A 25,743-nucleotide genomic window follows, 5' to 3' on the forward strand; every position below is an offset into this window, starting at 1 on the left:
GTATGCCCTGGTACGGGCGTACTGGTGCCTGCCAGGAGCACCAGGTACCGTTCCAGTATGGTGCTCCTGAGTGCCCACCCACCTGCCCTCGCTTCTTACTGGTATTTGAAGTTTTCGGGGCTTCGGCACACGTGCACGACGCCTGCACGACGCTCCGCCGAGCAGCTGGAGTGTCGCAGGTTATGCTAAATAGCAAAAACGCTGCACTTTCCAGAAACTTTGTAGAGGGTTACAATATATACGTAAGAACACAAATATGTATATGCAGTATACATATTTCAGTCTACCAATCAAGGATTCTATGAACTAATTCTCATGGCAGAGCAGACCAGAAATTATGCATATACAACAAATTATGCTACTAAATACTATTATGATTATAATTATAAAGAAAAGTCTATTCAGGGTCTTTAGAAAGCTAGAACTGAAACATTCTTTTACTACTTTAGATAAGTAACATGATTATCAGAAGGAATTGGAAAGAATAAAAGATTTTCATGATATCAAAGCTTATTTTATTTATTTATTTTTTAAACAAATGTATATAGATTTTATATTTATATAGAAGCCACCTGCTTTTTTCTGTAAAACAAGGAACTTCCAGAAAGCATCATTTCACTCATTTGTAGCACAAGTTTCAAAGATAAAGGCAGGCTGATATTAAATTATAAAATAGACATTCCTGATAAGTTTTACTTTTACATAGGAATCCTCTTTGACTACAGCCATTTTTTTTCTTTTAAATGGCCTACTAGAATGAAGTCACCTGAACTCTGATCTCTTCTTCCACTTCTTTCCTTTTTTCTTCTTTGATTAGTTCTGGATCATATTCTTGTGAAAAGTTCCATTTCTCGTCTCTGTTCTTCCAAATATCTATCACCCAAGAAAAGAAAAAGAATGAGAAGGGAATGAGGGCTTGGTTTTTTTGTTTTTTAATAAGTCTTATAGCATAGCAAAATTTGTATTTCTGGTTCTGGTAACTGTATTCATTACATTAATCAAGTTTTAATGATTTTTTGAAATGGAAAATTAACTGTAATTTTAAAGCTCAATTCTGGCTACAGGTTTAGCCATACCCATTGTAGAGTCTATATCCTGCTTCGGCAAAGAGTTCAGATATTTGAAAGTAGATAAGGATGGGAAAACATTTTTGAAGTGAAAACTGCATTAGGTAGGCAAAATGTATAGGCCATCTCCAATTACATGTAACTGTAATCTAATTAAAACTGCATATTTGTAGATGGGCTACATATTCTAATTTTACTATGTATGTAAGTTATTTTGAATTTTCCCCCAGTTAATTATATACTCAAAATAACATGTTGATATTGTTAATGATGATAACTGTTTCTTCGTTATATAATACTCCATAGACAACAGGTAATTGAATTTACTGATGGATCCTTTGACTGGCAGGTGTAAAACAAGCATTCTCCTATAAGGCCTATTGAGAAATGTGATATTTCTCATGTCTCTATCTCCCTTTCCATTACAACAGAGATTCCTATCTAAATTAAAATATATATATATAGTGGCATTCTCTTAATTGATAATATAAGCCTCTCATGAAATTTTATGGGCTTTTATAGCAGCGCATAATCTCTAAGAGTTACATCTATCAACTGGAAATTTCTACAGTATTGCTCTCCAAGTATTTAATAAAACCACGATTACACCATTATTAGCATACATCGACTTTCATTTAAACCCCACAAAATTAGTTCCTTCTTTACCATGAAGTCTACAAATAAACTGAATCTTTTGATGAAGCAATACTATGTCCCATCCTGTAAAAATCTATGAAATCCCCAGACATATATTTGAAACGTAAACTTTTGAAATGCTATTTAAAAAATTATAGCAAAGCATTTGTCTCACTCTTGGAAATTAATTTTCAATTTCTACTATCTATATTTGGGGATTATTGTTTCTATATCTGATTAAAAATGGACCAGCAAAATTTGTTTTACGTCATCTCTTAAAGTTAATATTGACCTTACAATTTCTTTTTGATTCAGCCAAGCAGGAGACACGTGTTTTCAGTCTTAGGCACCATATATTAATATTTAACAAAAAGTACACGAAAAACATAAAACAGTCTAAATAGTCAGCAAGCTGTTTTCAGTTTCTCTCTACTTGCCTTTGTATTTGTTGTTTCCTTCTTCCATTATTGGGAGAAAATTACTTGGGGACATTTTCCAACCTTCCTCTTCTTCCTTAATAAATAATATAAAATCTTGCTAGAACTGATTTTGGAACACAATTGTAAATAAATTTTCAAATTCATGCTGCAAATCTTGGTTTTAAAGAACAGTTATTATTATTAATCCTTACATTTGCATGAATGAGTTTTTACTTCTTCTCTAATTCCAGGCATTCTGATATACTTCAATCTCTCACTCTCTTTATTCTGTATTTCATTAAGTTCACTCTGAATATTTGGGTATATCTATTGGGTATAATATTTGGGTACAAGGAAAAGTCTTAATGTGAATGGTTGTAAGCAAATTGGATTCTTCCTGAGCTGTCTCTCTGTCTTTGAAGGTACTCACATTTTCTGTGTTTAAATGAGTCCAGGAAACTGCAATTAGGGATTCCACTGTTACTGGAGTATTAACTAGAAAATTCACATAGTCAGCAGATTTTGCTAATAAGTGAAAAACATCAGATTTCCTATTGTTTGAAATGATATAGCCATGATGATGAACTTATGGCATGCGTGCCAGAGGTGGCATGCAGTGCCCTCTTTGCTGGCACACGAGCCGTTGCCCCAGTTCAGCTGCACCGTGCATGCATGTGTGCCTCCCGCCAGCCAGCTGGTCTTTGGGTATCTGCCATGCATGCGCAGTGGGTGGGGTTCATGTGGGGGGCATACATGCATGTGCGGGAGGCATGCACATTGCATTTGGGGGGTTCGAGAATGCACATGCGCATTTGTGCATGCACGTTTGGGGCACTCAGTCTGGCAAAAGTTAGCCATCATTGTGATATAGCAATGTCTAGCCTGTCCTGCTTCTATTAACTGCAACTGAGTAGATGAAAGTAACAAGTTGGAGTGACTGATAGAACCACTGTCTCCAATAGCTCCATCCCAGAATTTCTAAAAAGATAGGGAGGAATCCCAACGCTTATTCATCTCATTGCATATTTACATTAGCTGGCTTAAAGAAAGGCCTGTAACATGTTTCTTAGTAATATTTAAAATCTTATTTATTCTATTTTATTTATAAAAGATATGTTGATAATGTTTCTAAATCATAGTAAAAATCCAGTTTCTCTGTCTAGTCATATCTGACTCGAGGGTGCAGTGCTCATCTCCAATTCTTGACCGAGGGAGTCAGCATTATCGAAAGACATTTTCCGTGGTCATATGGCCAGCATGGCTATATGCCAAAGGACCACAGAATTCTGTTACTTTCTCACCAAAATGGTACCTATTAATCTACTTGCATTTGCATGTTTTCGAACTGCTAGGTGGGTAGGAGCTGAACAGAAACGGAATGGGAGCTAACCCCATTGCATTATATTCGAGTCTTGAACCTGGATTGTCAGATTTCCAGCTGATAAGGTTAGTATCTTTAACCACTGAGCCATTATAAATAATAATTATAATAATATAATATAATCATTATAATCAAATTAAAAAATTTATTTTATTAAATTAAATTCTACCATTCTAAATTCTAGAATTTAAATGCAGAAAAATGTTTATCCGTATAAATTTTCAGAGATTCTGCCAATCTAGTAAAAGGAGTAGGACAATGATATAAGATGATTCTCATTTCTGCACTGGATGAATTTTTCAGTACTCCCAAGACTCAAGTAAGACAAATCTGCAATATTTTTTCTTAATTTTAATGTGTTCGAACTGGCCGTGAGAGAGAAGTGAGATAAGGCAGCTGTTCCTGAAACCTCCCTAGCCATTAAAGCAGAAAATATGCTCCTCAGCATATTTGGCATCATATATTGATTTCTTTTCTTTTTTTCTTTTCATTCTATCCCACCTTATACAGACTTGTTTTATCAAATAAAATATTTATTATGGTGATAAACCTGTGTCACTCCATACTTTAGTTTTTTTTTTTAACAAAATTTTATTGGTTTTTTAAAAAATAAAAAGGAAAGGGGTATTGGAATGGGTTACAAATTTTGGCAGATACAATATGTAGAAGGTGCCCCCCCCCCCGTACTCATAGTATTCATTTAAACAAATAATTCAATACTAAATAATGATAATTTGTCAGCATGTAAATTCAGTTAATATTTTCAATCAATTTATATCAAACCGATTTCCTTATTCATTTTTGTGATCTGAGTTTTCTTGGTATTGCCCCTTCTCCCCCTGGCAGCAGGGCTCCGGCCCCTCCCGTGTCTTGTATGTCTGGTGTAGGATCATCAGGTTTATCTAGGAGTGCTTTATTTTTTTCCATAAAGGCCTGAGCGTCTATGGTTGTATTTATTCTAACTCTTGTGTCCTCCCAGAATATTAACATACCTTCAGGCATCAGCCATCTGAACCACACCCCCTTCTGGTATAACTTCTTCGCTAATTGCGAATAGTTTTTTCTTTTCTCTCTCACTTTCTTGAGGATCTGTTTCAGAATGGTTATTTCTCTATCTTGATATTTCAACACTTGCCCCCTTTGTGCACTCAGAATCTCATCTCTTGTGGTCTTTCTGAGAAATTTAATATGTACCTCCCTGGGTACGTTATGTGTTCTAGCATATGCTGAATTTACTCTATAAACCAGATCCAATTCCCACCCCATCTGTTGTTTTTCTTTTTGAATGTATTCAGCCAAGATGTTTGTCATGATGTCCCTTAAATCTTCATCATCTGCCTCAACTACATTTTGGAACCTAAGGAAAAAGGACATTCTTTCAAATTCTGTTTTCATTTGGTGGATCTCAATCTCTTGGTTCCCCTTCTGCACCACTTTCATCTCCCCCCTCATCTCAGCCGTCCCTCCCTCCAAAAGATCCAGTCTCTCTGTGTTTTTACTCGTCTGGTCTTGGTTCTGTTTAAGCTGATCTCTCATCTCCTTTAGTTCACTTTTTATGTCCTCCTGTCCCTTTAAGATTTGTTGGAACATCTGTTGAAAATCCGTCTCAGCAGGTTTGGGCTGCATCAAAGATGTTAAAGTCTGTTGTCCGCTCGGACTGGATACTGTAGATGTCGGGGCGGAGACAGCGAAGCCCGGCTTCCCCGGGGGTGGTCTTTTAGGTGGCATTATGTTGAGCAGTAAAAATTCAAAGTCAATACAGAGAGGAAGTTAAGGATGGAAACCGCCGAGAGAGATCAGGAGACTAGGAGTCCAAGCAGAGGGGAAATTGTTCTAGTTACTTCTGGCAATAGAGTAATAGAGTTCTTTGTTCCAAGGGAATCCAATTCAACAAGAGATTTGTCTGAGTGTCACGGAGACAAAGACAGGAAGCCTGAACCTCTATAGGTGGAGTCAATTTTCAATGTTTATAAAGACAACGGAAGTGTGCCATCTTGCCCTGCCAGCTTCGGAATTAAGAGGCATAACAGAAAGTTTAGAAAGTTTCCAAAGTTTTCAGATCATTACCTCATTTATAAAATTAAAGTCCAAAATCCGCCTTCATTATGAGCGTGAAATCATTGGTTGGCTCTCTCCCTTCCTCCTCCTCTAGGGCCGAGAGCAAAAAAGTTTATAGCCGCCTGTCCAAGGGGGGGGGGAAATCCCCCTCCCTCCAGTCACGCTTCTTTATTTATTTATTTATTTATTATTCATGCTTCTAGACCGCCCCCTCTCCCAAAAGGGACTCGGGGCGGTGTACAGTCCATGCAAAATATATCAAAATACAATAAAAATTGAATATGTACAGTTGGAATGGAGGAGGTTAAAAATGGAATTAAAAGAACTGTACAAAGCAATATATATAAATATAGGATTTTGAACCCCTAAAGGTTCAAAAGGCTCCTTAGGTTCATCTCTAGCCGAGTTGAAAGCGATTTTAAAAGCAGCTGGCAGTTTTTTTTTCTTTCCTTTCCAACACACAAGGGAACGGGAAGGAAGTTTCCACCTCACCACACAGCAACCACGTCCTTCAAATAGCACGTTCTTCCAGCTGCCTCCTCACGAAGACGCCACAGCGCCTCCCCATCATGCCTCCCGGTGCCTAGGGCGATGCGGGGGCCCCCCCGGCTGCCGCCGACTCAGGGGATCCCCCGCTACGCCGCCCCTTCGGTAGGAGCCTCTACAGGGCGTCCTGTGCCCCCCAAGTTTATTCATTAATTACATTTACATTTAACTTGTTCTCTAAGGTGCTCAAGGCAGTCGCCTCTTGTTTGATCTTCAAAACAACAATCCTGTGATTTGTTGAAAAGGTCTGGCTCAAAAGCCACAGTAAGTTCCATTGTGGCTTAGTGAAATTGTACCTGGATCACCTTGGGGCTGATTCATCCACCTAAATACTATAGCACACACTCACCCTAGTTGTTTTTTTCTCCTGTGATATGTTTTTCTTTTTCTGAAATGTTTAAACTATTATTCTCTCATCATGTCAAAATTCTGGTTAAGTTTTTAAGAACAAACTGTTTAGAAACGACTTTGAACATACATAAGTTAAAACAAAACTCTTAAATTTCATATTCCTGGAATTTAATTAAGCCATACATTGCTATAAGTCTATTTTTCATTTCTATTGTCTGTTTCATTCTTACAATTCAAATTATTTAGAATATGCATGAACACTGTGTATCAAACCTGCTTCTTATAACATCTTAAACAAATGTGACTTATAAACTCTCATATGTAATTTGCAACCCTTTTATGCACACAAAGCAATCAGATATTACAAAAGCTGTGTCAGATCTGGAATTGGCTTAGTTGAATCCTTAAGAACTTGTAGTGTTCTGAAGGTAAGGAATAGGTATAAGTAGGTTAAAAGCATCACATCATGTTTCATATTACATACATACATACCTATACACATATGCATACTCCCCCCCACCCCCGGTGGTGGGATTCAATTTTTTTTTACTACCGGTTCTGAGGGTATGGTGTGGCTTGGTGGGCATGGCTTAGTGGGCATGGCTGGGGAAGGATACTGCAGAATCCCCATTCCCTCTCCACTTCTGGGGAAGGATACTGTAAAATCCCCATTCCCTCCCCACCCTACTAATCTGCTTTCCAGCTCTGTTCTCCTGTGCAGGGCAACAACAGAAGACGACCCAGCCGATCTGCTGGAACTCGGGAGGCAAAGAATAGATGGGGCGGAGCCAGCCAGATGTGGTATTTGCCAGTTCTTCAAATTACTCAAAATTCCTGGTTCGCCAGAAGTGGTCGGAACTGGCTGAATACCACCTCTGACACACCCACATCTCTACATATAGTAATACTGTATACTCAGGGTTGGAGAAGACAAGCTACACTGAGTTTGAATCCTTTAGCACCATATATTATAGCACAGAAAGTTTCAGAAGGATGATAAAGAATGTCTAACTTTCAAATATCTCTTCAGGATTCTCCTCTTTCAGGCTGACCAGAGAGATACATGTATCCATAAAATAACAACACACAAACACAAAATAAAATAATCTCAAAACTCTATTAGAGAATATTATTTTTACCATCTTTTTTCTGGATTTATATATGTTATTATTTCAGATTCAGTGACTTGCCTCATCTTTCTTCTTTGGTTTCTTTTCTTCTATCTCATTTCCTTTCTTCTTCGATTTGCCCTTTTCTTTCTTTTCCTTTTTCCCCTTTTTCCCTTTCTTTTTCAGTTCTTCTTCTGCTTTAGCAACTAGTTCAGCAGCAACCTGATAGAAGGAATCATGTCTGTTTACATTTTTAAAACACCTTAAAGGTAGTACTATATATAAGAAGACAAATGAGCTGATCTTAGGGGTCATCGTATTAATAATTTCTCTTCCCACCTGCTGGAAGTTAGATTCAATGAGCAATAAATTTGGAGAGATATCTTAACAGTTTTTTTTAAGTTTTATTGGTTTTTTCAAGTATTTGGGGGGAAAGGGTACATAAGTGTGGAGAAAAATTTTGACAGCTACATCATACGGAAGGTGGTACTTCCCCGGAGTCTTACATCTCTCTCTTATTTTATATATATCAAAATGTCATTATTACATACATATTAACAGTTTAGGTTTACTTCAAATTCTTTAACATCTTCAACCATACTTTATATCACTTCTAACAATTTCATTGTATTAACAATTGCACTATGCTTTTAAATCATTTCTGTGACCTAAGTCTCATTGCTGTCTCTTCTCCCCTGTCTGTTGGCTGAGCCATGGCTCCTCCCCCTTTCATATCTTGTGCAGTGTCTCTTGTTTCATTTAGGAGGTTCTTGTGTTTTTCCATGAAGGCTTCTGCCTCCACTACTGTATTAATTCTCACTCTACCCCCCTCCCAGAAAATCAACAAGCCTTCTGGAATTAACCACCTGAACCAGATATTTTTTTCATATAATTTTTTGGTTAGAAAGAAGAATTTCTTCCTCTTGGTTTGGTTTGGTTTATTTGGATTTATATGCCGCCCTTCTCCAAAAGGACTCAGGGCAGCGTACAACATTAAAAAACACACATCTCAAAAGTTAAAAAAAGATTAAATCCATTTCCAAAAAAAAAAACACCGAATTTTTTTTAAAAAATACATTTAAAATAAGTTAAAATTAAAATTAACAGGCCAGGCCAGCTTGCTGGAAAAGCCAACTTTTTAGGGCGTGTCGGAAGGACCGGAGGTCAGGGATTATGCGGAGCTCCGGGGGCAGCTCATTCCAGAGGGAAGGCGCTCCCACAGAGAAGGCTCTCCCCCTGGGGGTCACCAGCCGACACTGCCTGGCCGACGGCACCCCGAGGAGGCCAACTCTGTGGGATCATACTGGACAGTGGGAGGCTACTGGTGGCAGTAGCTGGTCTCGCAGATACCCTGGGCCTAAGCCATGGAGCGCTTTAAAGGTCATAATTAATACCTTGAATCACACCCAGAAAACAACCGGCAACCAGTGCAGGCCGCCTAAAAGGGGTGTAACATGGGAGCACCTAGGTACCCCCATGATAACCCGCGCAGCCGCATTCTGGACCAGCTGAAGCCTCCAGGTGCTCTTCAAGGGCAGCCCCATATAGAGAGCGTTGCAGTAGTCCAGGCGAGAAAGGACGAGGGCATGAGTGACTGTGCACAGAGCATCCCGATCCAGGAAGGGGCGCAACTGATGTACCAGGCGAACATGGTAAAAGGCCCCCTTGGTCACGGCCGTCAGGTGTTCTTCTAAACTAAGCCGCGTATCCAGGAGGACTCCCAGATTGCGAGCCTTCTCTGAGGGGGCTAAAATTTCTCCCCCTATCATCAAAGATGGAACAAGATGTACAAATCGGGATGACGGAAACCACAGCCACTCAGTCTTGGAGGGATTGAGCTTGAGCCTGTTCCTCCCCATCCAGATCCGCACAGCCTCCAGGCATCGGGACATCACGTCGAGGGCATCGTTTGGGTGGTTTGGGGTAGAGATGAAAAGTTGGGTATCATCAGCATATTGATGATACCGTACCCCAAAACCACGGATGATCTCACCCAGCGGTTTCAGGTATATGTTGAACAGGAGGGGTGAGAGAACCGACCCCTGGGGCACCCCACAAGTGACGCGCCTGGGGGTCGATCTCTGCCCTCCAGTCAACACAAACTGCGACCGATCCGACAGGTAGGAGGAGAACCACCGTAAAACGGTGCCCCCCACTCCCAACCCCCCGAGTCGTCGCAGTAGGATACCATGGTCGATGGTATCGAAAGCTGCCGAGAGGTCTAATAGGACCAGGACAGATGAACAGCCCCTGTCCCGGGCCCGCCAGAGATCATCGACCAACGCGACCAATGCCGTCTCCGTGCTGTACCCGGGCCTGAAACCCAACTGAAACGGATCCAGGTAGACAGCTTCATCCAGGTACTGGGGAAGCTGACGTGCTACCACACTCTCGACAACCTTCGCTACAAAGTGAAGGTTGGAGACCGGACAATAGTTGGCTAAAGAAGCTGGGTCCAGGGAAGGCTTCTTGAGGAGGGGCCTCACCACCGCCTCCTTCAAGGCAGTGGGAAAGAACCCCTCTCAAAATGAAGCGTTGGTAATTGCCTGGAGCCAGCCTCGTGTCACCTCCCGGGAAGCCGAAACTAACCAAGAGGGACATGGGTCCAGCACACAAGTGGCAGCACTGAGTCTCCCCATAATCCTGCCCATGCCTTCGGGGGTCACAGGGTCAAACCCATCCCAGATTGTCTCCTCAAGATTCATCCCCGTCGGCTCGCCCGAATCTACCCAGTCAGAGTCCAAGCCTGTCCGGATCTGAGCGATTTTATCCTGCAGATACTGAACAAATTCTTCAGCCCTACCCTGCAAGGGGTCTTATCTCTTATTCTTTTTGGTATCTGTTTCAGAATGGTTATTTCTTTGTCCTTATATCTTAAAGGTTCCCCCCTTTGAACTCCAAGAATCTCATCTCTTGTAGTCTTTCTAAAAAATTTAACATGAACTTCCCTTGGAACATTGTGTGTTCTAGCATATGCTGAGTTAATTCTATATATCAAATCCATATCCCACCCTAGCTGTTGCTTATCTTTTTTAATATAATCTGCTAGCATTGTTATCATAATCTCCCTAAAATCTTCACCCTCCATTTCAGGTATGTTTTGAAATCTAAGAAAAAGAGACATCCTTTCAAATTCCATTTTTTCCATATAATTCTCAATTCCAGCATTTTTTTTTGTAAAGCCTTCATCTCTTCTCCCACCCCCACAGCACCTTCCTCCAGAGCGTCTATCTTCTGACTATTTTGTAAAGTCTGTTGTTTATTCTCTCTGAGTTCTTCCCTTAAGTCCGCCAGCTGTTTTTTTATTTCGTCCTGTCCCATTAAGATTGTCTGGAACATTTGTTGAAACATTTCTTGAGACTGCTGTTCCCCCTCGGAGGCCTTTAGTTGTAAAAAGGAAGATAGCTGTGTTTGTTGTGGAACAGGACTTGAAACAGAAGAAGATGGCGCCAATGCTGGTTTAGAAATGGGGGCCTTTTTCGCAGGCATTGTGAAGTTCAGAGAAAGTTTATAAGTCTAGACAGAAAAGATGGTGTCTATAGGAACGCGCTGTCAGGCGAGGTCTACAGGCAAGCAAAGTCCAGCATGGGATATCAGTCTTCAATACAGCTCCCCTCTAGTTGTAGTCAATTTTCCCCAATCCAAGGAAGATTGTATAAGAGATTCCTCTAGGGTTCACCAGGGTTTTGTAGTTCCAACCCAGAAATTTTTTCAAAGACAACAGTTCATTTGTAACGGCAGCAAAAACAGGGGAAGAAGCACCATTTTGGCTCAGCCCTCTCAAGAGATCGGAGAAGAATCATTCAAAAAGTTTCCATTCATAGTTTATTAGGTCAGTTCACTTTCTTTCTTTCACAATTGTTCAGGAGAGTGATTACCCCATTGCTTGAAAGAAGTGAATATCAAAGAGTTTTCCCCCAATTTTCTCTCTCTCCTCCGAGAGAGAGATCGTTTAAAGCCGCTTTTCCGAGAGGGGGGGAGAGAAAAGACCCCCCTCTCCAATCTCAACACTTTGCCAAGATCAAAGAGTCTTAAGAAAGCTGCTAATCCTTGTTCACTCAGTTGTTCAAAGAAGTAAGAAAAAGACTCCGGGGGAATTCCCCCCTCACCGCATTTCTGCTGTTGCCTTCACATGGAGCGTTTTCTTCCGATCTCCTCAGGACGAAGGCGCGCATGGCAAGCGCACCCCCCAAAAGCCTCCCGGTGCCTAGGGCAAAGCTGGCAGCCCCCCTGCAGCCGCTGCCGCTCAAGGGGGCTCCAGCAATCTGCCCCCTCGGCAGGACGCCCCTACAAGGCACCCTGTGCCCCCCCTGTGAGTCAAGGGGGGCCCACCAGGACGGCGAGCGGCAGACAGCATGTCCGTCGTCCACAGAAACTGGAAGTGGAATCCTATCTTAACAGTTTTTATTGTTGTTGTTTGCTATACTATATAATAAAACTTCCGAGGTTGGGTAGATAGCAGTGAGTACAAATCTAATGTATAAGTCAAAGACTAACAATACACATTACTTTAGAAATTGTTAGAGATATGTCCAAATAATTGGTACAAGATGACAACTATACCTCTGTAACCATTTTTTTTCTTGTGGACATTGCAGCAGCATAGTACTTTGCCACTGCATACGTGGTAGCCGGGTTTGTGTCCTGGAGGAGAAAGCCTAGATAAAAGTTGTCTGTCCTCTCTGGCAATCTCTCTAATAATGGGAGAATATGTGCAGACCTACAAGCTCTGTATAGCTCACAGTGTAATAGAACATGTGAGATATCTTCCACTTCTCCTTTACCACATATGCAAACCCGTTCTGCTATAGGTGTTCTCTTATACCTGCCCTGGAGGAGTGCTGAAGGAAGAATGTTAAATCTGGCTCTGAAGAAAGCTATTCTTTGTTTTGGGAAGATCAGGTCATTTAGATATCTTGCCGATTCCAACACACCCTGTTTGATTCTGTCCCTACTGTGGAGAGGCAACCTATTTAGTTCTTCTTGGAACTCCATGTCCTTCATTCTATTGTTTACTACTTGCTTTGCTTGATCAAAGCCTAGGGACATTAAGAATACCTGTGAGAGCTCATAAGAGCCCAGCTTGTGATCAATTGCCTGTTTCCAGGGATAGGGGAAGTTGTCAGTCAACACTAGTGGGGACAGTCCCTCTGGAAAGAAATGCATTTTAAGCCAATGAATGATCATCATCTTACAGACTCTTACCTGAATTTGAGGCATGCCTGTCTCAATTATTAACTGGGCATTTGGCATTCTGTTGGGTGCAGCTAAGATGGCTCTCAGGAATTGGGTTTGTATGATTTCTAGCAAGTCTTTCTTTGCAAGGATTCCTGTTTGTGCCCCATATAGAATTTGTGCCAATGTTTTAGCTCAAAAGGTTTTAAGGCAGCAGGTACTAACTGACCTCCGTCTGTGTAAAAGAAATGTTTAACTGCGCTTGAGGACCTATTGGCTGCTTGCAATGTGTGATCCAGGTGTGCCTTCCATGTCCCATGCGAGTGGAAAACCACCCCAAGGTATCTAAATGTTTGAACCTGTTCCAAACTATGTCTTTCTATTTTCCAGGGGTATTGGCTAGGTCTTTTAGCAAAGACTAAAAATTTTGATTTATCAAAGTTAAGGACCAGCTTGTTTTGCCTGCAATAGCCAAGTGTTGCTCTCTTCAGTCCTACAGGGGTTTGTGAAATAATAGTGGCATCATCAGCATATAAGAGAATTGGAACTTTGTGTTGTGCTAGGTTAGGGGGATGGAAATCTGGGTTCTGTAAGAGATCAATCAGGGGATTAATATAGAAGTTAAAGAGGGAGGGGGACAGGATGCAACCATGCCATACCCCTTTTTGTACCCTTACTGGGCTGGTTAAAGTCCCTTGGGGATTGCACGTCACTTTCAAGGTGGAATTGGCATACAATTTTTGTATGAGGAAGAGAAGGCGTTTATCGATAGTGGTGCATTTAATTTCTCCCAGAAGGGTAATCCTGGATATTGAATCAAAGGCCTGCTTAAAATCAAGGAAGGCCACAAAGAGAGATGATTTTTTTATATGTGTATTTTTGTACTAAATGGTGGAGTACCAAGATATGATCCACTGTAGATCTTACTTCTCTAAAACTGCCTTGTTCATCTTTGATTATCCCCCCTGAAATTAGCCAATCCTGAAGTTTATAGTTTAGGTGTTTGTCATACAATTTACTAATAATGCTCAGAGGACTAATGGGTCTATAATTGCCTGGGTCATTTCTATTGCCTTTTTTATAAATTGGTATAATAATTGCTACTCCCCAATGTCTAGGCATATGGCCTGTTTTATCTATAAATGTAAACAGTGATGCTAAAAGTGGAGCCCACCAACTGGTGTTCTTTTTTATTATTTCCGGCAGGACATTATCAGCACCGGGTGCCTTATTAGCCTTTAGGGCTCCAATCAACTGGGATATCTCTTCTGGTGTAACAGGGGGCCAGTAAGGAGTTTTGTCTAACTAGTTTGGCTCTCCTTGGTTACATAGTCCGGATCTGTATAAAGCTCTCTACAATATTCTTCCCAGGCATGAATTGGAACCTGATTTGTTGGGGGTAGGGGAGGTTTCCCCAATCCCCTGGTGATGTGCCAAAAAAGGGATGTAGTTTTTGTCCTGACTGCCATAATTAGTCTATGCAATGACTCCTTCAGAGCCGCACTTTTCTTTTCTTTTAGAAGGTTCTTATATTGTGCTTTCAGCTGCTTTAAGTAGTGAGTGTGATCCCAAAAGAGGCATTTTTACTTTTCTTGTACTCCATATTATATATCCTTTTTAGTTGCACACAATCTCCGTCGAACCATTTTTTATTCTTTGAAACTGGCCTTTTGGAGTGAGCTAGTGATCTGTTACTGAGAACCAAATTCAAATTTAAAATTAAGGATTCAAACCCCTCTAAGTAAGATCCTCCACACTTATTCCATAGTAGAGATATACGTAGCTGTATAGTTTCAGGGGCTAACATCCATTTGGTAACTTCCTTAGCATTTTTCTCGTTCCATTTAATTTTTACCTGGGTAATTTTGACTCTGTAACCTGGATAGGTAGGCTGTGCATGCCCTTAGAGATTTCTGGTGCAATGTGAGAGTAAGGAGTATTGTATTATGATCACTTTCCGGTCTCCATCTTCTGTAAGAACTTCAGGAGGTCATATGATATTATCCAGTAATCGACTGTGGATTTTCTTCCTGCTCCCCGATAAGTATATTCTGCTGGATAGTTGCCCCATGGGGACCCATTAAGGATACAAAGATCCAAACATACAGTCATTTGTCTTACACACAAACCTGCCCAATTAGCTTTAGGGTCTATAAATTGCCTGGAATGCAAGGATTCTCCTGTTACATTTTCATCATAGTGGATCTTGAATTGATTAAATAATGCTTGATCATTTGGTCCCATTCTAGCATTTAAGTCCCCCCCTATAATTATTGCAGCTTTGGGGTATTTGCCTGAACAGCCAAGAATAAAATCTTCTATGCTGTCCCAAATCTTGTTAATCACATTATTCTTATTAAGTGGAGGAATATAGATATTAAAAAAACTCCACCTGTTTAAATAAGAGTAATGTAGTTACAACCCATGGCTGGAAAGGTGGCAGTGGTACACATTTAAATTGCAAGGATGTATTAACTAATGTTACAATACCACCTTTAGCTCTCTCTCCCCCACCCCCTTGCTTGGGGCAGCCGGGATTGAGTTAACTCAATAACCATCTAACTGAATCTCTGTGGAAGCCCAGGTTTCCTGTACAAAGATAATGTCAAATTGTGATATATAGTCAAAAAAGAGTTGGTCTTTTGATGGAACAGACCAACCCACTACGTTCCAGGTTATAAGGGAAAGTGGGTCATCTTTTGCAGCTCATCAGGAAACTTGATTTATACAAAGGGAAGTTGTCTGGTTGTTGCCATGGATTGAGGTGTCATCGCACACAAAATTGGCCTTCTCTAAAAGTAGGGAGGTCCCGTCTAAGACCTGTGTAGACTCTTGAGGAACTTGTTCAGGGTAAGAGGTTTTAGCACCAGCTAACAGAGCTTGCCATTCCGATGCCTCTTCTCTGAGTGTAGGACAAGTCGTTATTAGGTCATATTTCATTCTTTGAGGTGGTGGCTCTGACGTGGGTCGACTCTCAGTTTCTTGGTTTGGTGCTGAAGGTGTCATGAGATATTCACACAGGGATGAAAGCATCTCTATCTCTACTGGGACCTCTAATACTCCTTTTGGGTCTTGGCTTCTATTTTCCATGATCTTGTATTCATGCAATCTCTTGTCCTCTGGGGGAGAAGTGAGAGGCTCAATTATTGGGGAAACCAGATCTATAAGCAGCTCTGCCATGTCCATTGTGACCAATAAGGATTTCTTTAAATTTTTTAACTTGTATAATATATTGTCTTGTTCTTTCTTTGGGAGAGCGCCAAAAGCATTAATGAGACCAGCTTCTGTGCTGTTAAGTATCTCTTCACCGGACAAGGCTGGTTGACTCCCACTGTCTTTCTCTCCCTTTCCCAAGGTTGCAAATGAGGAGGAGGCAGCCACCTTGGGAGCTCACATGTTAGCAATTAACGGAGTAACCCTTTCCTCACCAAAGACTCTGATGGGAAAGATTTGAAAGGGGGCTAAATGTGCCTTCATCTTGACTAGCATCTGCGGTATGGTGGGCTGTTTGAAAGACAGGAGAATCCGTTTCCAATTTGGGACCTCAGGAAGCCACTCCACAGCACGGAGATCAATCAGACCCCTGTGACAGTGAAGAAGCTGGCTTAGGGAATTTAATATTGCACTTCTGGAATTCCAACGTCCATAATTAAGTCCGTTCATATGGATTCTAAAAGCAATCCATTGGGTTTGTAGTGAGCGATGTGATTGTTGTGATTGGGGGAGGGATACTTTCCTGACTTCTTCTTTATTAATACCTTTCCCTCTCGTTGCATTGCCTGGGGAGGGACTGTTTTACTGAGAGGACTGCCACTTTTATCCGACTCTTTAACTGTTTGTCTGGCTTTTTGCTCTTTTTCCTTTTCCTTTTTCCTACGTATGGGAGTTAACCAAGTCTTCTGCAAGAACTTTAGTGAGGGTACCTGGGGCCCGATATTGTACTTGAAGAAAAACAACTAAGTCTTTTTTCAATGTCTCTACATCATGTTGAACGGCAATTAATTGTTCGAATATTGAAACCACTGTTTGCGCTGTGAGAAGGCATTGCTTTGCCATAAACTCAGTTGAATTTTCCCAAGGTAAACTCTCCATACTCTGAATTATCTGGTTGTTGGTCGCCTTTTTAGTCTTTAACTCAGTCTCTATATAGGAAGTTATTAGACTAGTTGTTGGTGAGAAAAGCTGGCTTTCAGATTGTTGTCCTCCCACCCCCCGCCATATCGGGAAAGTCTAGTAAATGCTGTTTTGCCACATCTTTTTGCAGGTCCCGTTCTAATCTCTCCAGATTGTTGGGAATGTGGGGGAGGTTAGTTTTGCCAACAAAGTGCTCCTCAATTCTTGATTGTTTTGCTGTTTTCACTGGAGGGAGAGATCCCGGGCTGTGCCATGGCGTTTCTTTCTTTTTCCCATGTTTTTTAATTCTCGGCAGCAACAAAAGTTTTTGTTTGTATTATGTTCTACACTGTTATCTCCACTGAAAAATGATAATTAAATAAAAAAGGATCCAATGGGAGTACTAAAAATTGATAAAATAAAATAAAACCAGGAGGCACTACTGCAAACACGCTCCAGTTGCCACAAATCTAATGGATAAATAACTTCAACCAACATTTTAAATACTCTTGACAAAGACCAAGCACACCATTTCATTTTGCTTGATGTCCAGATTGAGCCTTTCAGGATGTATTCAAAATGTATGCAAAGCTCACTATTGCCTTTTAGAGTGATGGAAATTGCTATAATTAATGAACTAATTTATCTATATCAGGTCATTTTGTTTTTTGTTAATTAAATATCAATTTATTTATTTATCAAATTTATTTGCTGCCCATCTTGTAATTCTCTGCTATAAGTAGAATTCATTATTATAACATTCAATGTATAACAAGCAATTAATGCACTATAACATTGAACTAAAGGTAATAAGTAGCAATTTCTTTCAGGATGCCTAAGTCATGAATCACTTATTTGCTTTTTAAAAGGACAGTAAAACCCTATATATTTATACTGAAATAAACTCTACCTCTTCTGGAGTTTTTTCTGAGAAAAGAACTGCTGAGCCACCTTGTTCTTCATCAGGATAATCAGGAAATTTTCCTGTAATGTGCCTGTTTGAATAGGATAAAATATAAAATTACATTTACTTGATAACTAATAGAAGAGGATGTTTGTAGCTAAGGGTTTAACTGTGGGGTCTTTAGTGCTCTCTGAGCTTGGTTGTTTCCCTGTAGACGTTTCATCACCAAACTAGGTAATATCATCAGTAAGATGGCGTTTGATCTCATTTTATATACCAGTGGTTTCCTCTAGTGGGAGTGGTATTAGTGTTTCCTTGACTGGGATATTATTTACTGTCAGCTTGTTTGACAGTTCCTTCATTGGGGTATTTTATTTGTTTGTTTGTTTGTTTGTTTATTGAATTTATATTGCCGCTTATTAGCCCATGGCGACTCAAGGCGGCTTACAGAATATAAAACCATATTTAAAACAATAAAAACTAACAAGAATCAAATAAATTAATATAGTACCGTGATGATGAAACTATGGCACACATACCCAAAGTGGCATGTAAAGCCATGTTGCCTGGCATGCGCAGCCTTGCCTGTTTGTCTTCCAGGTTTCTAGCACATATGCGCGTGTGATGATCAGCTGTCCTTCGCGCACACAGCAATGCCGAAAACCTATGTGCACATGCACACCAGCCAGCTGATTGTCGGGTGTGCATGCGCGGCAGAACTCGGAAGTGTGGCATTTGTGGAGTGCGATCCTTTTGTACGCATGGCAGTGCCAAAAATCGGTCTGCGCATGTGCTCCAGCCACCTGATCATCAGGTGCACATGTGTGCTAGATCCTGGAAGTTTGACTTTTCCGGAGTGCAGCCCCAGTGAGTGTGCATGTGACATTTCCATGCGACCTTTTTGGCACTCGGTACCGAAAAGGTTCGCCATCACTGATATAGTACAATATAACAAAATCACACCACCACCCCATCCCGGTGACAGAAGATCACATAAACCATTTAATGGGTTCCATCCTGCTCTGGGTTCCCCAGGCCCGCTGGCAGAACCAAATCTTCAGCGGCTTCCAGAAGAGTATTACAATGGGGGCCATTCTAATCTCTGGAGGAATGATGTTGCAGAGAGAGGGAGCCACCACGGAAGTCCTTTTTCTGGGTCCCACCAGGTGCATATGCCTCGGCGATATGCACCTGGTGGGACATATCCCTGAGACAACATTCCCTGCCTCACCGCTCTGATGGTTCGGGTGGATGTGACCAGCAAGAGATGGTCCCTCAGATAACCTGGTCCCAAGCCATGAAGGGCTTAAAAGGCAGGAGTGAAATCCTATTGGTTCTGACCAGTTCGGGAGAGTACACTATATGTTGTAGACCAGTTCGGGAGAACCAGTAGCAGACATTGGTCCTGGGTCGCCGAATCGGTAGGGACGGCTGGCTGGCCATGCCCACGAACCAGTGCCTTGGTCACTGCTCGCTTGCCCAGCCCCACCCAGTCTCTGCTTTCCACCATCCCGGCCTACCTCCCGTACTCCCTTCCCTGCATCCCCCAGCCCTGCCATGCTTGCCTGCCTTCCACACAACCTTCTGCTTGCTTGCCTTCGCAAGCTGGCCAGCAGCGGTGGCAACAATGGGGGCGGAGCTTGCATGGCCTCTCCGCCATCCCGGAACTGCGCCGTGCCAGGGATTTCTCCTGCGCAGATGCACCCGGCAGCAGCAGAGCACACCCTGAGAGAGAGAGAAAGAGAGAGCGAAAAGAAAAGAGACACAGACGAAAAAAGAGAAAGAGAAAGAAAGAAAGAAAGAAAGAAAGAAAGAAAGAAAGAAAGAAAGAAGAATATATAGAGAGAGGGACAAGAAAAAAGAGGAAGGGGGAGAGAGACAAGAAAGAAAAAAAAAGAAATAAAGAGGAAGAATGAGGAAGGGAGAGAGAGGGGGACAAGAAAGAAAGAGGAAGGGAGAGAAAGAAAAAGCGGAAGAAAGCGGAAGAGGAAGACAAGAAAGAAAAAGAGAGAGAGCAAGAAAGAGAGAGGAAGGAAAGAAGAGCGAGAAAAGAGAAAGAGACAAAGAAAGAGAAAGAGAAAGAAAGAGGGAGAGAGAGTGATAGAAAGAAAAAGAAAACTTATGACCACAATTTAGCCCAAAATTTTGGTTGCTAAGCAAGAGTGTTGTTAAGTGAGCTTCACCACATTTTACAAGTTGGCCATGCCCACCTGGTCACATGGCCACCAAGCCATGCCCACCAAGCCACCACAGAACCGGTAGGAAACATTTTTGGATTTCACCACTGTTTAAAGGTGATGACCAGCACCTTGAATTGCAACCGGAAGCAAATCGGTATTGTTTGCTTCTTGATTGTTGTTCTAATGTTAATCTTGGTGTTAATCTCTGCTCAACTGGGTGCTGATTGCTGGTGAGGAAGTTTTCCATTTTGGTTTTTTGATTGTCTTTTTTGATTGGTATGTAGATGTTTATGTGCCTGTGGATGGCCAATCTGTATGAGTGCCAGGCTTCCAGGAATTCTCTTAGCATTTTTGGACTTGACTTGGTCCAGGATGCTCTCAGTTTCCCAGTTGAAACTATGGTTAAGTTTTTCCATGTTGTGAAATTAAGGAATTTTCATTTCTTCTGACTGCTAATTGGTGTTCATGGATGTGCTCTGGTAGTCTTCTGCCTACATAATGGTTGCTGCAGTCATTATGTAGTTGCTGCTATATAATGGTTGCTGCAGTTGTTACACTGTATGTTGTAGATGCTTCCTGTTTTCTCTTCTGGGATTGTTGGGTCTTTTGATCCGCTCAAAAAATATAGGATAATTCCTAAACAACATCTAAGACCATTCCCACCAACCCTGGCAGGGCAAGCCATTAGTATATAAAATGAAAGGAAACACCAAACCCTACTAGCACTGATAATGTTACCAAGTTTGGTAATGAAACAGCTGCAAGAAATCAACCAAGCTCAGACCCCACATTTAACAACCTAAAACATTTTAAAATGCTACATATTAATTTACAGAATATTTGTCACATATACAATTGATAGAATAACACGGGGATGGAATCAGATAACTGAAGATGCAGTCTAATAACACAGAGCAATTATGCAGATTCAAATCCACAAGTAGGCTTTCTTCTGACTAGTAATTGATTGTAGATTCTTTTTTTTAAAAAAAGCAGATTTTCCATTATAAAAAATATAAACAATTCATCTCCCCTTGAGCAGTGTCATCTGGGTACAAATATTTCTGTGCAACATCCTTCCACAAATTATATACATTGAACAATTATACCATTTGTAAATCTTCATTTCCTTCATAACATATCTTCTAATAAAAATGCAATAATATTAAACATAATTATTCTCATTATACTCCTGTTACCAGTTGCCATTTTATTCTTATCTCTATCATAATGTAACTTCTATTCTTCTTGTCTTCTTCCTTTATTTCCAATTTCCTTTTTTTATTCTCTAACCATTGGTAAAAAGCTTCCTACATCATATAATAATCAGTTTGTTCCTCCTCTTTAATTGCTAGTGTTAATCTATTCATTTCTGCACAATCTAATATTTTCCTAATCATCTTCTCTTCAGTAGGAATCTCTTTTCCAATATTGTACAAATACAATTCTAGCTGCTATTAATACATGAATAATTAAATATATATTTTCTTTGTTATAAGTTTCAGGCAAGATTTCCAACAGGAAGAGATTTCCTCTCGCCTCTCCTGTTCAACACATACATGAAGCCGCTGGGCGAGATCATTCGTGGGTTCGGGGTAGATTACCATCTGTACGCTGATGACACCCAGCTGTACATCTCTACCCCGAACCACCCCAACGATGCCGTCGAAGAGATGTCCCGGTGTCTGGAAGCCGTACGGATCTGGATGGGAACTAACAGACTCAAGCTTAACCCGTCCAAGACTAAGTGGCTGTGGCTACCGGCACCCCGGTTCAACCAGTTGATTCCATCACTGGCCATTGGGGGCGAACATCAGGCCCCCATGGATCAGGTGCGCAATTTGGGCGTCCTCCTAGATGCCCGGGTGTCAATGGACGACCATGTGACAGCCGTGGCAAGGGGGGCGTTTCACCAGGTTCGCCTGGTGCGCCAACTGCGTCCCCTACTGGACCGGGCTGCCCTTCGCACAGTCACCCATGCGCTTGTGACGTCCCAGCTGGACTACTGTAACACTCTCTACATGGGGCTCCCCTTGAGATGTACCCGAAGGCTGCAACTTGTCCAGAATGCGGCTGCGCGGATAGTTTTGGGAGCCACTAGGTACTCCCATGTGACACCTCTCCTGCGCGGGCTGCACTGGCTACCTGTGGCCTTTCGGATGCGTTTCAAGGTACTGATTATCATCTTTAAAGCGCTCCATGGCACAGGACCCAGGTATTTGCGGGATCGCATCCTGCCCCATACATCCCTTCGGCCGATCCGCTCACACAGAGAGGGACTTCTCCGGGTGCCGTCCACTAGGCTATGCCAGCGGGCGACGCCCAGGGGAAGGGCCTTCTCTGTGATGGGCCCGACCCTCTGGAATGACCTTCCCCCTGATATCAGAACAACTACAGATCTCCGCTCCTTCCGCAAGAAGCTAAAAACCCACCTGTTCAACTTAGCCGGCCTGGCCTAATTCCAGCTTCCCACCCCATGCCTGTATTTTTAAATTCGAGGGGTTGGTCTTAGGTCGTGTTTTAATTTTTAACAACTTGTACAGGGCTCTAGGTTTAATCTGGTTTTAATAGTATTTATTATGTATATGGTTTTTTAATGTGGTTCCTGTACACCGCCCCGAGTCCCTTCGGGGAGAGGGGGCGGTCTATAAATCAAATAAACTTGAAACTTGAACAAAAATATTTCTTGTTTAAAATCAATATGTTGTTTTATCATCTCTTCCAACCATATCTTTATTTTTGTCCAATACTTCTTTGCTTCTCCACATGCCCACCACATATGATAATAAGATCCAGGTATCTGGTGGCGCTTCCAACATTTACCTGATTAATCTTTAAACATCTTTGCCAACCTCGCCCGTGGGAGATGCCATCTACAAAACATCTTATATAAATTCTCTTCATATGCAGTTGACATCGTTACTTTGTAATTCCTATCCCACAGTTTCTGCCATTTATCTAGTTCTATTGTATAACCAAAATTTTTCGTCCATGCTATCATTGTCTCCTTTACTTGTTCCTCTGCTAGCTTTTTACCCAGTAAATAATTATACATTTTCAGTTCCCCCTTTTCACTCCAAAATTCTTTGTATCTAACAATATTTCACATATTAATAACATTTGGGTGAATTAATGCTTCCATTGTTGAAAGCCAGACTGGTATCCTCAAATAATGTTGTTATTTAGTTTTCTCCCATACCAACATTAGTGCATTTCTTATATAATGTCTCTGAAAATATCCATGTATCTTATTTTTCCCATACCACAGAAAAGCATGCCACCACAGTTGTAAATCATGACCTTCCAAAGTCAATAGACTTGTATTCCTCAACACAATCCACGTTAATACCATGGCCTGGTAATATAATTCCCGGTTTGGTAGCCCAAAACCACCTCTGCTTCTTATATCTTGCATCATTTTCTGGACAATTCTTGCTTTTTTCCCTTGCCAAATGTATTTGCATATTATTTTGTTAAGTTCCTAAAAAATGTTTTCCAATTTTATCAGAATTGTTTGGAACAAGTACAATAATCTTGGCAATATGTTTATTTTAATTGTTGCTACTCTTCCTACGAGTGATAATTGTAGGTTCTTCCTCTTTTCCAGGTCTATTTGAATTTGTTTTAACCACTTATAATTATCTTCTTTGAGTGTTACATATCTTGTCGTCAACTGGATCCCTAGGTACTTAACTTTCTTTACAATCTGAATGTCTATATTCTCTTTGATAACTCTATTTTTTGCTTATCCATCATGTTTTTAACTAAAATCTTAGTTTTCTCTTAATTTATTTTCAAATCTGCCACTTTTCCATATTCTTCTATTTTTCTTATTAATTTAGGTCCTATTACTAGTGGATTTTCCACAATAAAAGCTAAGTCATCTGCAAACGACTATAACTTGTATTATTCCTTTTTAATCTCTATACCTTTTATCTCTATACCTTATCTAATGTTCCTCTTTAATACTTCCAGTGTCAATATAAACAATAATGGGGACAGAGGACATCCTTCTCTTGTACCTTTCTTAATGCTAACTTTCTCAGTCATATCTCCACTTACCTTCATTTTTGCTGTTTAACAAATATCTCCTCAAAGTCCATCTTTTTTAGCTGAATTAATATAAATTGCCAGTTCATATTATCAAATGCTTTCTGTGCATCTAAGAAGATCAACACCATTTGCTTCTCTGGATGTGCTTCACAATACTCCAAAGTGTTCAAAATTATTTTCAGGTTATCTTTGATTTGTCTCTTAGGTAAAAAAAACATTTTGGTCTGGATGTATAAATTGGTTTAAAAATCGTTTTAGCCTTTCTGCCATTACTGAAGCAAATATTTTATAATCAGCATTCAACAAAGATATTGGTCTGTAGTTTTTTTTATTTGTTGTAAATCTGCATTTTCTTTCAGTATAAGGGTGGTGTATGTTTCCATCCATGAATTCGGTACCTTTGCCTCTAACAAATGTACATTAAATACTTCCAACATTGGATTACGCAAAGTTTCTTGCAGTTCTTTATACAATTCTGCTGGTAAGCCATCCAGTCCTGGTGTCTTCCCATTCTTTTGCCTCTTAATTGCTTCTGTTAATTCCATCATTGATACACATTCATCTAACATTGCTTTGACTGATTCAGATATTTTAGGTAGCTCTGCTTTTTCTAAATATTGTTTTATTTTCTCTTCTGATATTGACACCTGATCATATAAATTCTTGTAGTAACTTTGGATCACTTTCTTATCATCCTCATTTTGGTAGTAAGTTTTCCCATCATTGTCCATTAACTTATCTACTAATTTCTTTTCTTTCTCTTTTTTCAGTTAATATGCCAACCATCTCCCTGGCTTATTTGCATTTTCAAAAAAAAATTGTTAGCACTTTTAATTTTCCTTGCTAGGTCTTCTTTATCTATCAAGCTCAGATTTGTGTTTCGTTACGTCCATTTGATTCTTTATATCCTTTTTTATGGGTCTTTTAGTAGTTCTATCTCTAATCTCTTACATTCTACTTCTAACATCCTCTGATTTTGTTTCTTTTTTCTATTTAGTTTCCCTTTGTATGTTATAGCTAAACCTCTAATATAAGCCTTAGATGTGTCCCATACATTTTGTAGCAATGTTTCTTCTTTTCTATTCTCTTTAAAGAAAAAGTCTAATTCTCTTTTCATGAATTGAACACATTCTTTTCCTTTTAACATTTCTTGATTCAATGTCCATCTCAGTAATTTCTTTTGTCCCTTCCATATAACTTTTATTGGGTTGTTATCTGCCTAGTTACTTGTTTCTATACCTATTTCTTGAAATTAGCTTTCAGTTCTGCTGTCATGCATATCACATCTATTCTTGACCAGGACGTATATCTATTTGAATAAAATGAATCTTGATTTTGTTTGGGATGCATTTTTCGCCAAATGTCTTGGGTGGCTAGTTCTTGTGCCATTCTGAAGAAAGTCTTAGGGAGTATTTTCCTTACTTTTTTGTTTACCTTTCTGGTTTTACAGTCCATTTCCATATCTACAATTGCATTGAAATCTCCCAACATACATATGTTATCAGGCTCCAATGCTGTTATTTTTTATGAAGTTTCCTGTTAAAATCCACTTTATTAATATTTGGTGCATATATTGCTACCAAAAGTATTGGTTTATTATTCATCATTACTTCCACCATCAAAATTCTCTCTTCCTCATCCATAAAAATTTCTTTAGCATTTATTGTCTGTTTTGCATATAAGGCTATCCCCCTTTCTTTTGTATTGATAAAGAAGTGTATAATTTCCCAAGTTTGGGATATTCCAATACC

The 25,743-nt window shown here is 40.4% G+C and overlaps 1 protein-coding gene across 3 annotated transcripts in view; it reads right to left on the minus strand.

The window, feature by feature from the left end:
- Positions 1-25,743, minus strand: part of DRC11 (dynein regulatory complex subunit 11) — a 268,281-nt gene that overhangs the window by 125,462 nt on the left and 117,076 nt on the right. For 2 of the 3 annotated variants that reach the window (XM_081940018.1, XM_081940019.1), the window contains 4 exons: positions 17,766-17,850; positions 7,649-7,789; positions 2,141-2,216; positions 767-873 (listed from right to left, as the gene is read on the minus strand). In XM_081940018.1, the coding sequence (XP_081796144.1) occupies positions 767-873; positions 2,141-2,216; positions 7,649-7,789; positions 17,766-17,850 (409 nt within the window). Of the gene's footprint in view, positions 1-766; positions 874-2,140; positions 2,217-7,644; positions 7,790-17,765; positions 17,851-25,743 lie in introns of all 3 variants that reach the window. The other variant, XM_081940017.1, reaches the window with a different exon arrangement.

This window comes from Natrix helvetica (assembly GCF_964273705.1).
Source record: "Natrix helvetica genome assembly, chromosome: 2".
Lineage (NCBI taxonomy): Eukaryota > Metazoa > Chordata > Lepidosauria > Squamata > Natricidae > Natrix > Natrix helvetica.